The sequence below is a fragment of the Tiliqua scincoides genome, chromosome 3 (assembly GCF_035046505.1).
Source record: "Tiliqua scincoides isolate rTilSci1 chromosome 3, rTilSci1.hap2, whole genome shotgun sequence".
NCBI classification, from domain to species: Eukaryota; Metazoa; Chordata; class Lepidosauria; order Squamata; family Scincidae; genus Tiliqua; species Tiliqua scincoides.
The window spans coordinates 66388057-66399934 of record NC_089823.1 but is presented as its reverse complement, the minus strand read 5'-3'; the positions used below and the strand labels follow the sequence as shown (position 1 = coordinate 66399934).

Below are 11878 nucleotides of genomic sequence, written 5' to 3'. Positions count from 1 at the left end.
ATCTCACGGCACACCGACAGGACACTCAAATGGACAAGGCACACCATCAGTTTTCTGACCATTGGCAAGGCACACCATGCAGCTGGTGGGGGGCTCATATCCCCCAGTGGCCCCACTAATAAATTACCCTTCCCAAACCTCCACCACACACCTACAGACCATCCACAGCACACCAGTTTCAACCATGCCACAGTGGTTGAAAACAGCTGCTGTCTCCACTTCATATGCCTAGGCTAGGGTTCTGAGCCTCATGTCCGATTTGCACTGCAATGCCTTGCCCATCCACTGAGGAGGAGTATGTCCCACTGAGGGCCCAATCCTATCCAATCTTTCAGCAGTGATGCAGGTCTGAGGCAAAGGAACAAACATTCCCTTACCTTAAGGAGGCCTGTGACTGCCCCCCCCCCACTGCAGGATGAAGCGCATGCCCCATTGCCATGTCTGCATCAGTATCAGAAAGTTGGATAGGATTGGGCCCCAAGTTCAGTGGGACTTGCTCCCCTGGTGAGTGTAGAATTGCAGCCTCCATCTAAATAAGAAAGACGTCTGTGCCATTTGGAAGGCTAAGACTGCAATCCTATAAGCACTTACTTAGGAGCAAATCCCATTGAAATAAATTAGACATTTCTAGGGATACTCACATGGGCTCATATAGTGTTCAACATATTATTGAACTTGGCTTTTGCACAAAGCTGCTTTATGTGTCTTTTGTGTGAGATTTGTGCCAAAGGGCAGTATACCGTCTAAATAGTGGTGACCTAAGTTTTTGTGCAGTTTATTGGATGGGTGAAATGTCAATTTTAAGGGCCACATACCTGCATGCAGACAGGTAGGAGGGAAGCAATAGCACATAAGAACCTAAGAGCCCTACTGGATCAGGTCAAAGGCCCATCTAGTCCAGCTTCCTGTACCTCACAGTGGCCCACCAAATGCCTCAGGGAGCACACAAGACAGACAATCTGCGCCCCAATGCCCTCCCCTGCATCTGGCAATCAGAGGCAGCCTGCCTCTAAAACCAAGAGCTTGCACATACCTACTATGACTTGCAACCCATAATGAACACTAAGCTTGCAACGTAGAGCTCACACTGCTTTGCTTGTGGTGAATCTGTTATGCAGGCATAGCTCTAGCATGCTAATGTGTCTGCAGTTTTTGCCTGTTTTAGAAGATGCTCCTGGCACCTGCCTTCCTTTTCCTTGGAGAGAAGTGCCTGCTTCTTAACCCGAGTTTCTGTTACGGTGGCTCTGCCTGTAGTTCTTCCTTATGCAGAGTGTTTTTAGAAAGTGCATAAAGCTATGTCTTGGCTGCGAGGATGGGTACATTATACCTAAAAGAGCTGCCATATACCTTTATGCTGGCCATTGGGTGAGGGCTTTGGTCAGCTGCTGTTTTTGGAGAGGCAAGGGAGTGCAATGGTTAGAGCAGGGGTTTCAAACATAAGACTAGCCTGCAGAAGCAATTTCTCCAACCCACATTATAATCACACTCTCCCAGCATAATTGGGCTCTCTCATATCTTGCAATTATGAACAAGATTCACATTTTCTCTTATGTCATTTGCAGCTAGTGAGTTTCTATGTGAGAACAAAGTGCTCATTTCTGGCTATCATCTGCTTAATGATGTCACTTCCAGCCCTAAGGTGGCACCATGAATGCTATTCAGCCCACTATATGAAACAAGTTTGACACCACTGGGTTAGAGTGCCAAAGAAGGATCAAGGAGTCTTGGGTTCAAATGTTCATGAAGCTCACTTTGCTGACCCTTGGGCAGGACTGGTCCAGCTGCAGGCCAACTCAAGCAATCAGCTCAAATAGCATGAGGGGAGTCACGCTATCTCTGTCTACCTACTTGCCTCCACTGCCCCTCTGCCTCCTTCCTGAATCTGAAAAGAGAGGGACAGAGAGGAAGAGTTAATGTGGAGAGGAGTGCTGAGCTAGAACATTAGGGAGTGGGTGGAGATGCTGGCACATCATCAGGTAAGGGAGGGCAGCATTTGGCATGCCACCTCAGCCATCAAGGGCTGGCCCTGATCTATCTTACAGGGTTGCTTTGGGACTAAATAGGAGAAAACAAGTCATGTACAGTGCCCTGGGCTTTCTGGAGTGTGGGAGGGATATAAACCAAATAAGTGACTCCTATTTTATGAAAGGCGCCTCACTCTACGTAAGAGTTATTCACACAGTCCTCTGCCTTGTGACAGTAGCTGAAAACCCAATTACTTTCTTTGACCTTTGCTCTTATCAATTGAACGTAGCATGTACGTAGCACAAGTGAGAGGAAAGATGGCATAAAAATGGTTTATATGCACGCGCGCACACACACAGTACCCTTTTTAATAAAAGTCATTATGCAAGTCATAATGACCCATTTTTTACACAGACCCTCACTTTAACCACAGTTAACATGGAATAATTACCACATGATGATTCCACTTCTCTCAGGGGAGGTAGAATTCCATCACTGTTGCACTTTAGCAGATACAATCCTATGCACTTATCTGAGAATAAACTCCATTGAGTACAGTGTGATTTCTTTTTCAGTTTGTTTGCAGTCAATCTCAAATACCCCTCATCATATACATTATAAATCCTCCCCCTCTAAAAGGGAAATATATACAATTGCTTCTTAGCATCTGTTCCCAAAAGTCCTGTAAATGTTAGGACTGAGTCAAGTATTGAAAAACTTATTCAGTGTGGCAGAACAAGCGAAAGTTTAATAGTTCATAATAGATTTTTTGGATTCTTGCTTCAGTTCTTCCCATACGTAGAAACTCCCTTAAGTAGGACCAAAACACCATTTTGGTCCTGTATACTTAATTCTGGTAATATCAGTAGCTTCTATAAGCACCATTACTGCATAAATACAAACACACTGGATCCAGAAGACGAAAAGCACCAATCTGAAACAATATTCTTAAGGCAGTTGTTTTGGCATGCTTGGTCACCAGAGAATTCAGAGGTCATGTAAGTCAGTCTATTCTATTCTGATACATTGTATAAAACATCAAATTTTCGGACTTCCATGTGGTGGTGGCATCTGGCCATCAAGCCAAGTGCTCAAGTCAATTCATGTTCCATATAAGAGTAAAAGGGCTGCAGTATGACACACAGATGGAAGAAATTCTCTCTCCCTACTAGCTCTCTCTCTGAAACCAAGAGGTTTAAGCAGAACAATCGTATTCCAAGTCTGGCCACTTTTACCTTCAGCTTCAATACCACTACATATTATGTCAGATTGATCAGAAGCTGCAACTGGTGCAAAATATGGCTGCCAGAGTAGTGTCTACTGTAAGTTTCTGGGATCATATTTCCTTGTTCCATCTTTACTAACTTCCCATTCATTTGGGGCAAAATTCAAAGTAGTGATTACTATGTAAGTGCTTTAGCTGGCTTGGGGCTAAAATCGTCAAAAGACCACCTCTTCCCGTGGGAGCCCTTCCCTCCCCCCCACCGCTTTGGAGACTCCATGACACAGTGCCCAAGGTTCTTATCTTAATAACGCTGAAGCATTCTTATCCCACACACAAGCCAGTTGCCACTTGAGCTCTTTAGTGACTTTTTTGCAGACTGTACAATTTTTTGGCTCCCCTAGTTTGCTGTCATGGTTTTTAATAGCCCTGGATGTCAGTTCTTTTGCCTTTACAATTACATTACAAAAAGGTAGCATCCCTGCTCCTTATAGCACCAAAAAGCAGCGTAGAAAATTTTCATAGCATTCCAGGCAGCAGCTGAAGCAGAACAGTTCAAGGAAGAGCTATATTTTTTGAATAGAACAACAGTACAGATTGAATATGAGATCATGTGATGTTCTTAGCAGGAGGGTAGATAGTATGCAATATACAAAACAAATCAATTTTCCCCCAGCTGCAAAAGAAATTATTCAGAATGCCAGAATTACCTTCACATTCCATTGTTAAATCATTGGGTGCCCTCAGACAACTCCACACTCCACTTTCATGTCTAGTGTGCAACAAAAAGGTTCACCACAATGCAGAAAATATGTAAAAAGATTTTAAGCAGTAGCATAAGTAAGATTTAATTTACAGAGTTACATCTACAGTGGCTCTTTACAACATGTACTGTTTTTCAAAGCTTTGCCATGTAAAAAGAACATGAGTTAATGGTACTTCTTGGTTCAGAAAGCTGGCCTGATATAATGAGAGCTTAGGTGGATAGGGCCCATGCACCATAATTTAAGCCACTTAATTAAGGTAGCTTAATACTGCCTTGCTGCTCAGTTAGCTTCTTCCCCAAGACCAGGGTGAGCTGCAGTAGATACTATTAATACAAGAGCTTTCTGAAATAACTGACCGGTAGCTCAGTTTCGATATTTAAGGCCTCGTAATACCCAGAAATCTCAACATGAGAGACATATACATAAACCAAGGTTGAATGTCAGGAGAACCATAAACAATGTTTAAAATATTCAATATTTTATTCACTTTATCCACTAGTTTTCCAGTTATTTTTCCCCATGACAGTTTATTTCCTAACTTTCATGGCACCAATGTTTTAAATCAGAAATAAAATTAGCCAATAGTGTTTCTGGACATCTTTTCCCTACCATTTTTCTTTTGTACATCTAATTCTGTGGAGAACAATAGGATTTTACACAGATCTGCAGGTAGAAATCACATTGTTGAACTTAATGTTCATACTAGGAGTTAATTTTTCCAGTCACAAATCTGTGAAATTCACAAAAATTATACTCCATTAACCCATCTGATAGTATTTACAAACTTGACAGATATCTATAAATAGAATTCTTAATTTTTCAGATACACATTGCAAAGTGAGTCAATTATTTACATCTTTGAGAGAAATTAATCCCCTTCCCCTAATATAAACAAGTATATCAAGTAGTGATTAGCCTAAGCTTCTGTGGCATTTTCATTTCAACATAAGCAAGATAGCATTTGCACGCTTTAACACAAAACCAGACCAAAACTTACCCACGCTGCTAATAAAACCTTATCTTGCTTTTGGATTTTTCACAAGAAATCAAGTTGTTTACTACGTTCAATATGCACTTTTATATTCAAATTGCTGTCTACTAGTGTTCAGTGAAGGACTGTTCCCAGCTTAAATAAATTTTGTAGCTTAGACCAAAATTGGAATGTGTACATCATATAGCCTCATTAATTTTAACACACAAAACAAGGTAAGGACAGGTGATTTTGTTGAGAAATGAATATTTTGGTCTGGAATCCCCCCTCCCCAAATTAAAGCAAGCAGACTGTCAGCAGTCTGTAAAGGTAATTCATGAGCATAAATAAAGTGACAAGTTGATGGGAAACGTAGTCTTATCTTGCTCCTTCTAAAAATAAAATTTGAGCGGCTCTTAAGGCATGAGAAAAGTTTTCAAGAGTTAACAAGAGGTATACAATGTTGAACATATACCAACAAGGAATACTTAGGGATTTAGATTGAGACAATTCCTCATACCCAGGGATGCTTCAGGAAAAGAAAAAACACACCCTTTGGAAACCAAAGATTCTCATTGTTTCTAAGTCTTGTTCATACAACAGAGGCTGCTCACCTAGAGGCCACATAAGGTTGCAAGAAGAAAATAAATCAGAGTGAAAAGCAGCTAAGATTCTAGCAGTGAATTTTAGAGAAATGCTTATGTACAAAAATACATAGTTTCTGAGAGCTGGAAAAGTGTTCCACACACTAGACTTATTTACAAGCTCCGACTTGCACACAAATAAAAACCATTTATTTTGTCCTTGATTTCTGGTGCAAATTATACACACACACACATTACATCTGTTAGGTTAGTTTAGACTTTTTAAATAATCATTTGTACAATAAATTTACAACTGAAAAATAATCAGTTGGTATGGTGTGACTGCAGTTTGCTGGACCAGAAGAGTTCATCTGTAAGACTTTAAATTTTCCCATTAAAAAACTGGAAAAAGCAGACAAGCAAGACTTTCTACAGTCCTTGCCTTTATTTGCTTCTTTTCAGGTTACTCTAGAATAAGGTGCAAATATATATATAAGTATATATGGCTCTGTAGTTCATAATAACTTAATACCAATTGGAACTAGGGAAAGAAATGAAACTTTGGTTTAAAAAATCAAGTGACAAATATTTAATAAAATCTATAGTCCGGTTCAATATAATAACTTCTAATTGCTTAAATATCAATCTTAGGGGGAAAATGTGGTCCAGTGAACCTTTATTTCTGACTTAACTACTTATGTGCCATGAGAGTGTGCACGCACATGCATGTTTTTGTGTGACAGTGTTTTTCCCAATGAAGGAAGTGACTTCCTATATGATATCAATTCAGAGTACTAGAGGACTAAAATTTCATATATATTAGGCACAAGAGAAGTTAAGTCAGTCTTCAAGAAAATGTACATACTTAAAATCTTTTAGTCTGGTTGGTTTAGGATTCAGAATGGCGCATCATATAGGAATTGGGAAAGCTATTCTGGTCCAGGAAACCTGACAGTCGTGTGACTAGAAAGGCACACACTTCAGTCATTATGAGCCACACTGCAAGGCTTATTGTATAACAACCTGAAATATTCTTTGAACAGAAATCTAATTATCCTCAAAGAAATAGCAGTTCTGGAAGCTGCTTGGATTAAAGAACCACCGCAGTAAGCATCTTTTATTTTACCAGCAGGATGTGATAGAGGAAAAAAACCCCAAAATTCATTTTACACAAACACCCTAAAGTAGCAATATAAACTAGCTGACACAAGCTTCACTGTACATTTAAATTTATACAATTGTCTGATGCTTTCATGGCCAGTAAGGGCCGAGGTGCCACAGGCCTTGTTAGAGTTAGAATGTTTCAATGAAGAACAATCAGGTTATGATCCCATAAAGTGCATTCATATTAAAGTCTCATGTGCATATATGTACACACATGTACACAGAGCTGTCATGTGACATTGACCTCCAGAATATGATCATCTTTGCTGGGAATGACAAGGACTTGCATGCCAGAGCTGGAGTTGAAGACCTGCCCAGGGGAAAATGATTGCAGACGGGGCATTGGCAAACCTTTGTGTTCTGCACTGGCTGCTGAATGAATGCTGCCCCTGCTCTTTATGCTACTATTGTCAGCTTGATCATCCATATTCTTGTCCACAGAGAGATTATCATTTTCAATCCAACTATCTGTTTAAAAACAAGATCACATAACTTTCATCACAGCCAATATACACAGAGTAATATAATCAATTCACTTTTAATACCAACTTAAGAATCAGAACTCAATAAACTATTTATACAAGCATCTAAAGCACAAGAACACCAAGAAATGGCTGTGCACCTAAAAGGAGAAACTCAGGTCAGTTCACTCCCACCATCAGCTCCTGAAAAGACCACCAAAAGCCTGAGACAATTTAGCTCTTTTATTGTTTTGACTTTTCCATTTGTTATTTTAAGATTCTGGGCTTCAGACTACCTCAGGTGCCTTGGTAGAAAGGCAGTACTGAGTATTACAGTGCAGACTACCTCAAGTGCCTTGGCAGAAAGGCAATACTGAATATTGCAATGAATGGGGAAGTCCTGTATGCTTGCTGGAATTTCCACACATGAGCAACTGCTAAGATCTCTGCTCAGGTTATTTGACAATCCTTTCCATATAGTGGTATCCAAGGAAATGGTGGTGCATAATGGATGTCATCAGGCTCTAATCCCACATCCTTTAAGGCCATGTAGTGAGTACAGATGTCACCTTGTATCCATGGGACCCGCCATACCCATTACTGTACCTCCCGTTTTGTTCCGTACTGCTGGAAACAGGGTGTTTCTTGCTTTGACAAAGGAACAGTCTTGCTTCACTGAAGAATACAACTGCAGGCAACCAGACTGCATGCTAGATTGAGACTAACTGAACGTTAACAGGAAGCAGGAACTGTCTTACTTCCTGATAACGTTCAGTTAGTTTCCTACTTGTAGCATGTTAAAGCAAGGAAAACCCTCCTTCCAGCAGTACTAAATGAAAATGAAGGTACAGTAATGGGCACAGAGGGGCAGAAGCCGCTATGTACTATACATAGAGTTCTCCCATACTCACGGTTTCCATATCTGGGGTGGTGGTGGTTTGGAACAAAACCCGTGCAAATACAGGAAGACGCCTGCAATGCCGATTCGAATCAGGTGACAAAAATTTTTGATAATACATTCTAAACCTGGTGTGACTTTCTAGTTCATCTTTTAGCTTAACGATGGCCATTACCAGAAAGAATCAGCACACACCATTTCCAGTTAAGGCTAGAAATAGTATACTGTAGCATGAGGAGAGAAATGGAAATGCTTTAATAGGCCTTCACACATCAGAAAAAACAGGAGATGTTTAATATGCAAGTTGTCTTAAAATTAAAAAACGGTCTGAATCTTTTAAAAGCAACATGCCTTCTCTCTCCTCGCATACATTCAATATGAACTGAAAGTATAACACTTCAAGTGATCATGTCATATTACTTCTGAAATAGTTAAAGCAGGCTGCCCCCAGACCATGGGCCTTATATTTGACACACCTGATCCAGATTCTTAAATCACAAGTACTGAAAATTTATCATCTACATATACAATTCAGAACAAAACCTGGATTTTTACAAAAAGGAAGGTAAAAGCAAGCTCATTTCGCCCCCCCCCCAACCCACAGGCTAATTGAGAAGCATTAGATATTTATCATCTAATTACTTCTCTAATGTGCTTAATTGACAAATTGCAGTATTTCTGAACAAGCCCAATTCTCATGTCCCACATGTAAACCTTCCTCTAGGATGATGATGAATATTTGTATCTTGTTTTTCAAAAGTAGTTTACAAAGCCATTTACATAGGTTTACTCAGGTTTTCTACTGAATAAATTGTTTTGAAATTGAACTGTATAAAGAAAATTTCTAGAATTTTGTTAGAGGTTTTCACAGGCAAGCACTAAATGAACACATTCTTACCAGCATCAAGCTGCGTAGAGTGTGCAGAGTGATGAGGGAGGTATTTAAGTAATCGAACATCAGGAAAGGGGAGATATCCAGCAAAGAGTGGCATTACTTCCATATGGACTCTGTGAGTTGCTTGAGCTGCTACTGGCATAGATATTACCCCTGAACTCTTTCCACAGACTGCCCAGTTACTACTGTTGTCTACAACTGAAATGGAGAAAATGCTGTTAAAAGGAAACAAGTACTGTAAATATGCTCTAGTTTTCCTAAGCTGGTAAAGTTTAGGAGACGCAACAGTGTAAACCAAGAGGATGACAGAGATCTAGCTCTGAAATGTCAACATTTTGGTGATCTACATGCTCTCTGCTTGAACCCCTAATCTGGAAAGCAAATGAGGAACAAGGAACTGCTATCTTCTTTAAATTTAACCCCTTGGTGTGCCCATAGCAAAGACTAACAATTACTTCAACCAGCATCTTACTATATGCCATGTGTTAACATGCCCCAATACTAGGTATGCTGGTAACACAACCCATAGGTTTAAAGGGTCCTGTACAAAATACATGCATAGAAACACACAGTCATGAGGCTGTGGGTGATTACAAAAGCAATATGATCCTATAGGGATCTGACAGCATCAGGTTCAACATCCCTAATTACTATGAAGCTACTGGAGTGAGTATACTTCAGAATACTGGAAGATTTAATTCTATTTAACTAGGGATACAATCCTAGGCACTTTCTTGGGACTCAGCTGCACTTTCTTCTGAACAAACATGCATAGGCTCATGCACTAGGATCTCTAATAATAATCAACACTCAATAACTACAGTATTGCAATTCCTTTGGGGAAACTATAACAACTGAATTGGTTTAAAACTATAGTGCCCCAAGATTCCGAAGGAGATGCAAGTATTTATAGTGTGATGCTGGGATTATGATTTGAAAGGATTGCAGCTATCATTAAGTAATCAAACTGAAGTTCAGGAAAATATCCTAACACACCATACTATAAAGTTTAATCAATATTCCTACCTTCATACATTAGTTTTGTTGTACAGTATCCATCAGACTCCGTTAATGCCTCATCTTTATCCACATCCAGAAGGTCCGAGAGGCGTGTTATCAACACCTCTAATGAGCAGAGTGAGCCTGTTTTACAATATTCTGCCCCCAATGGGGGGGAAATCTCAGCTTTCACATTATATAATGTCTGGCAGAAACACAATGATATTCATAATCAGCATATATACAATATGATTCAATATTAAAAAGCTGTTAAGAAAAAAGTACCCAAATATTTGCAAACCCAAGAGGTCTGGAAGGATAGATATCTACCCCCTTCCTTTGGAAGCAAAAATACAAAAATCACCTGACTAAAAAAACTAGGAATTTTTCAAATTTCAAACTGTTATAAAAATGATATTTCAGTGCATAAATCTTGAACAGCTAATCAACGGGTACCACACACCGTACCCACTGCATGTGATGGCTGCCTGAGACAGCACCCATACAGCAACAGCTCCATCTAGAACAGCTTCAGTCATAGGTAGCTGCCAATATGTAGTAAGTGTCTACCACTAGCAGCCAACATCAAGTAGTTCAGCAGTGGCACTTGAGACTCCACACTGCAACAATTCTCTAGGTAAGTCTCTCTAGAAATTACAGCTGCAATGTATGCCACTTGTCAAGAGGTCCCACTGTTTCAAGGGGCCTCTACACTACAAGTGCAAAGCACACATCAGTCCTTAAAATGTTCCAACATTGCAATATGAATAAACAGTCTTTTAATGTGCACTTCTTGAATCAACCTGCTTCTCTTCTGATGGTTCTTGCCCCTTTCTAATCTAGCTCTCTTCCATATTAAGGATCTAGTAACTTACAAAAAAGTTTTCCAACTGGAATTCGTATGTGTACGGCTTTAGAGACAGTGAATGTTCTTCAGAGTGAGACGAACAAAAGCTCATCGAGAACTGGCACTGCAAGGATGAGGGAAGCTCTTTTGTCCACTTCAGTTCCCATACAAAAAATACTGCTTGCTTGCTGTAGATAAGCTGAAAGAGTTATGCAATCACAGTTCTTCACTGATTAAAATACAGATAGCCATTCTAGTACATACTAGCAAAGGGTGGGATATAAATATTTTAAATTATAGGGGTACTCTAATCATTAATTCTTTTAAATAATCTCATTACCAAGTAGCAGAAAAATTTTCCTTTATGAAGTTACAGATAAGTGAACAATGTTAGAAACCTCTCTTGTATAATATTTAGAATACATATCTATTTATAGCACACCATATGCCATGCTATTCATTTGTACCCTGCACTTTAGCCAGAACTGGCTCCTTAAATGGCTTACTATCACAACCTGCAAAAGGCACAATGTACTAAAGATATAGGGGGGCATTTATGACAGCCTCCAAGTCCCTGACAACATAGTCCAGGCTCTTCCAAAGGAGGGATAGAAAAATCTGCATTCAGGGACTGCCTAGTGATAAAGGAACCCTTCTGTCATGTTAGTGAAGAATATTTGGTTATCCTCAAGAGTCTTTGCTTATAAATATTTTATAGACTACGGGCACAATCCTAACTGCACTCTAGGCCAGTGCAAGTCCCAGATGACTCCTCAAGTTTTAACTCAAGTTCTGAAGAGTGGGATGGATAGCTTATGTTTCAGCTGAACTGTAGGCATCAACCCAAAATTATGTCCACTGTAAATCCCAACATACTCATGGTGTGCACAATGAATTACACTGCAACACTCACATTATAGCTTCTAACCTGAATTATTCAATCCACTACCTTACTTAGAACCCTTCATTTCTCCCACTTATTTTTTAGTCAACATGCATATACTTTTGGTTTTTCCAAGGAGACTAAAACCACCACTATAATTTTCCACCTGGCTGTTCCAGAAAAAGAGGCAAGACAGCAAGACCCCCTTCTGTCAGCTTGACTG

The 11878-nt window shown here is 39.7% G+C and overlaps 1 protein-coding gene across 1 annotated transcript in view; it reads right to left on the bottom strand.

Moving 5' to 3' along the window:
• Positions 1 to 3741: 3741 nt before the first annotated feature.
• TRAPPC10 (trafficking protein particle complex subunit 10) overlaps positions 3742 to 11878 on the bottom strand; it is a 52714-nt gene continuing 44577 nt past the window's right edge. The window contains exons 20-23 of the mRNA XM_066621156.1: positions 10801 to 10971; positions 9953 to 10130; positions 8930 to 9124; positions 3742 to 7140 (exon numbers count right to left, since the gene is read on the bottom strand). Of these exons, the coding sequence (XP_066477253.1) occupies positions 6902 to 7140; positions 8930 to 9124; positions 9953 to 10130; positions 10801 to 10971 (783 nt within the window). The 3' untranslated portion in view covers positions 3742 to 6901. The remainder of the gene's footprint in view (positions 7141 to 8929; positions 9125 to 9952; positions 10131 to 10800; positions 10972 to 11878) is intronic.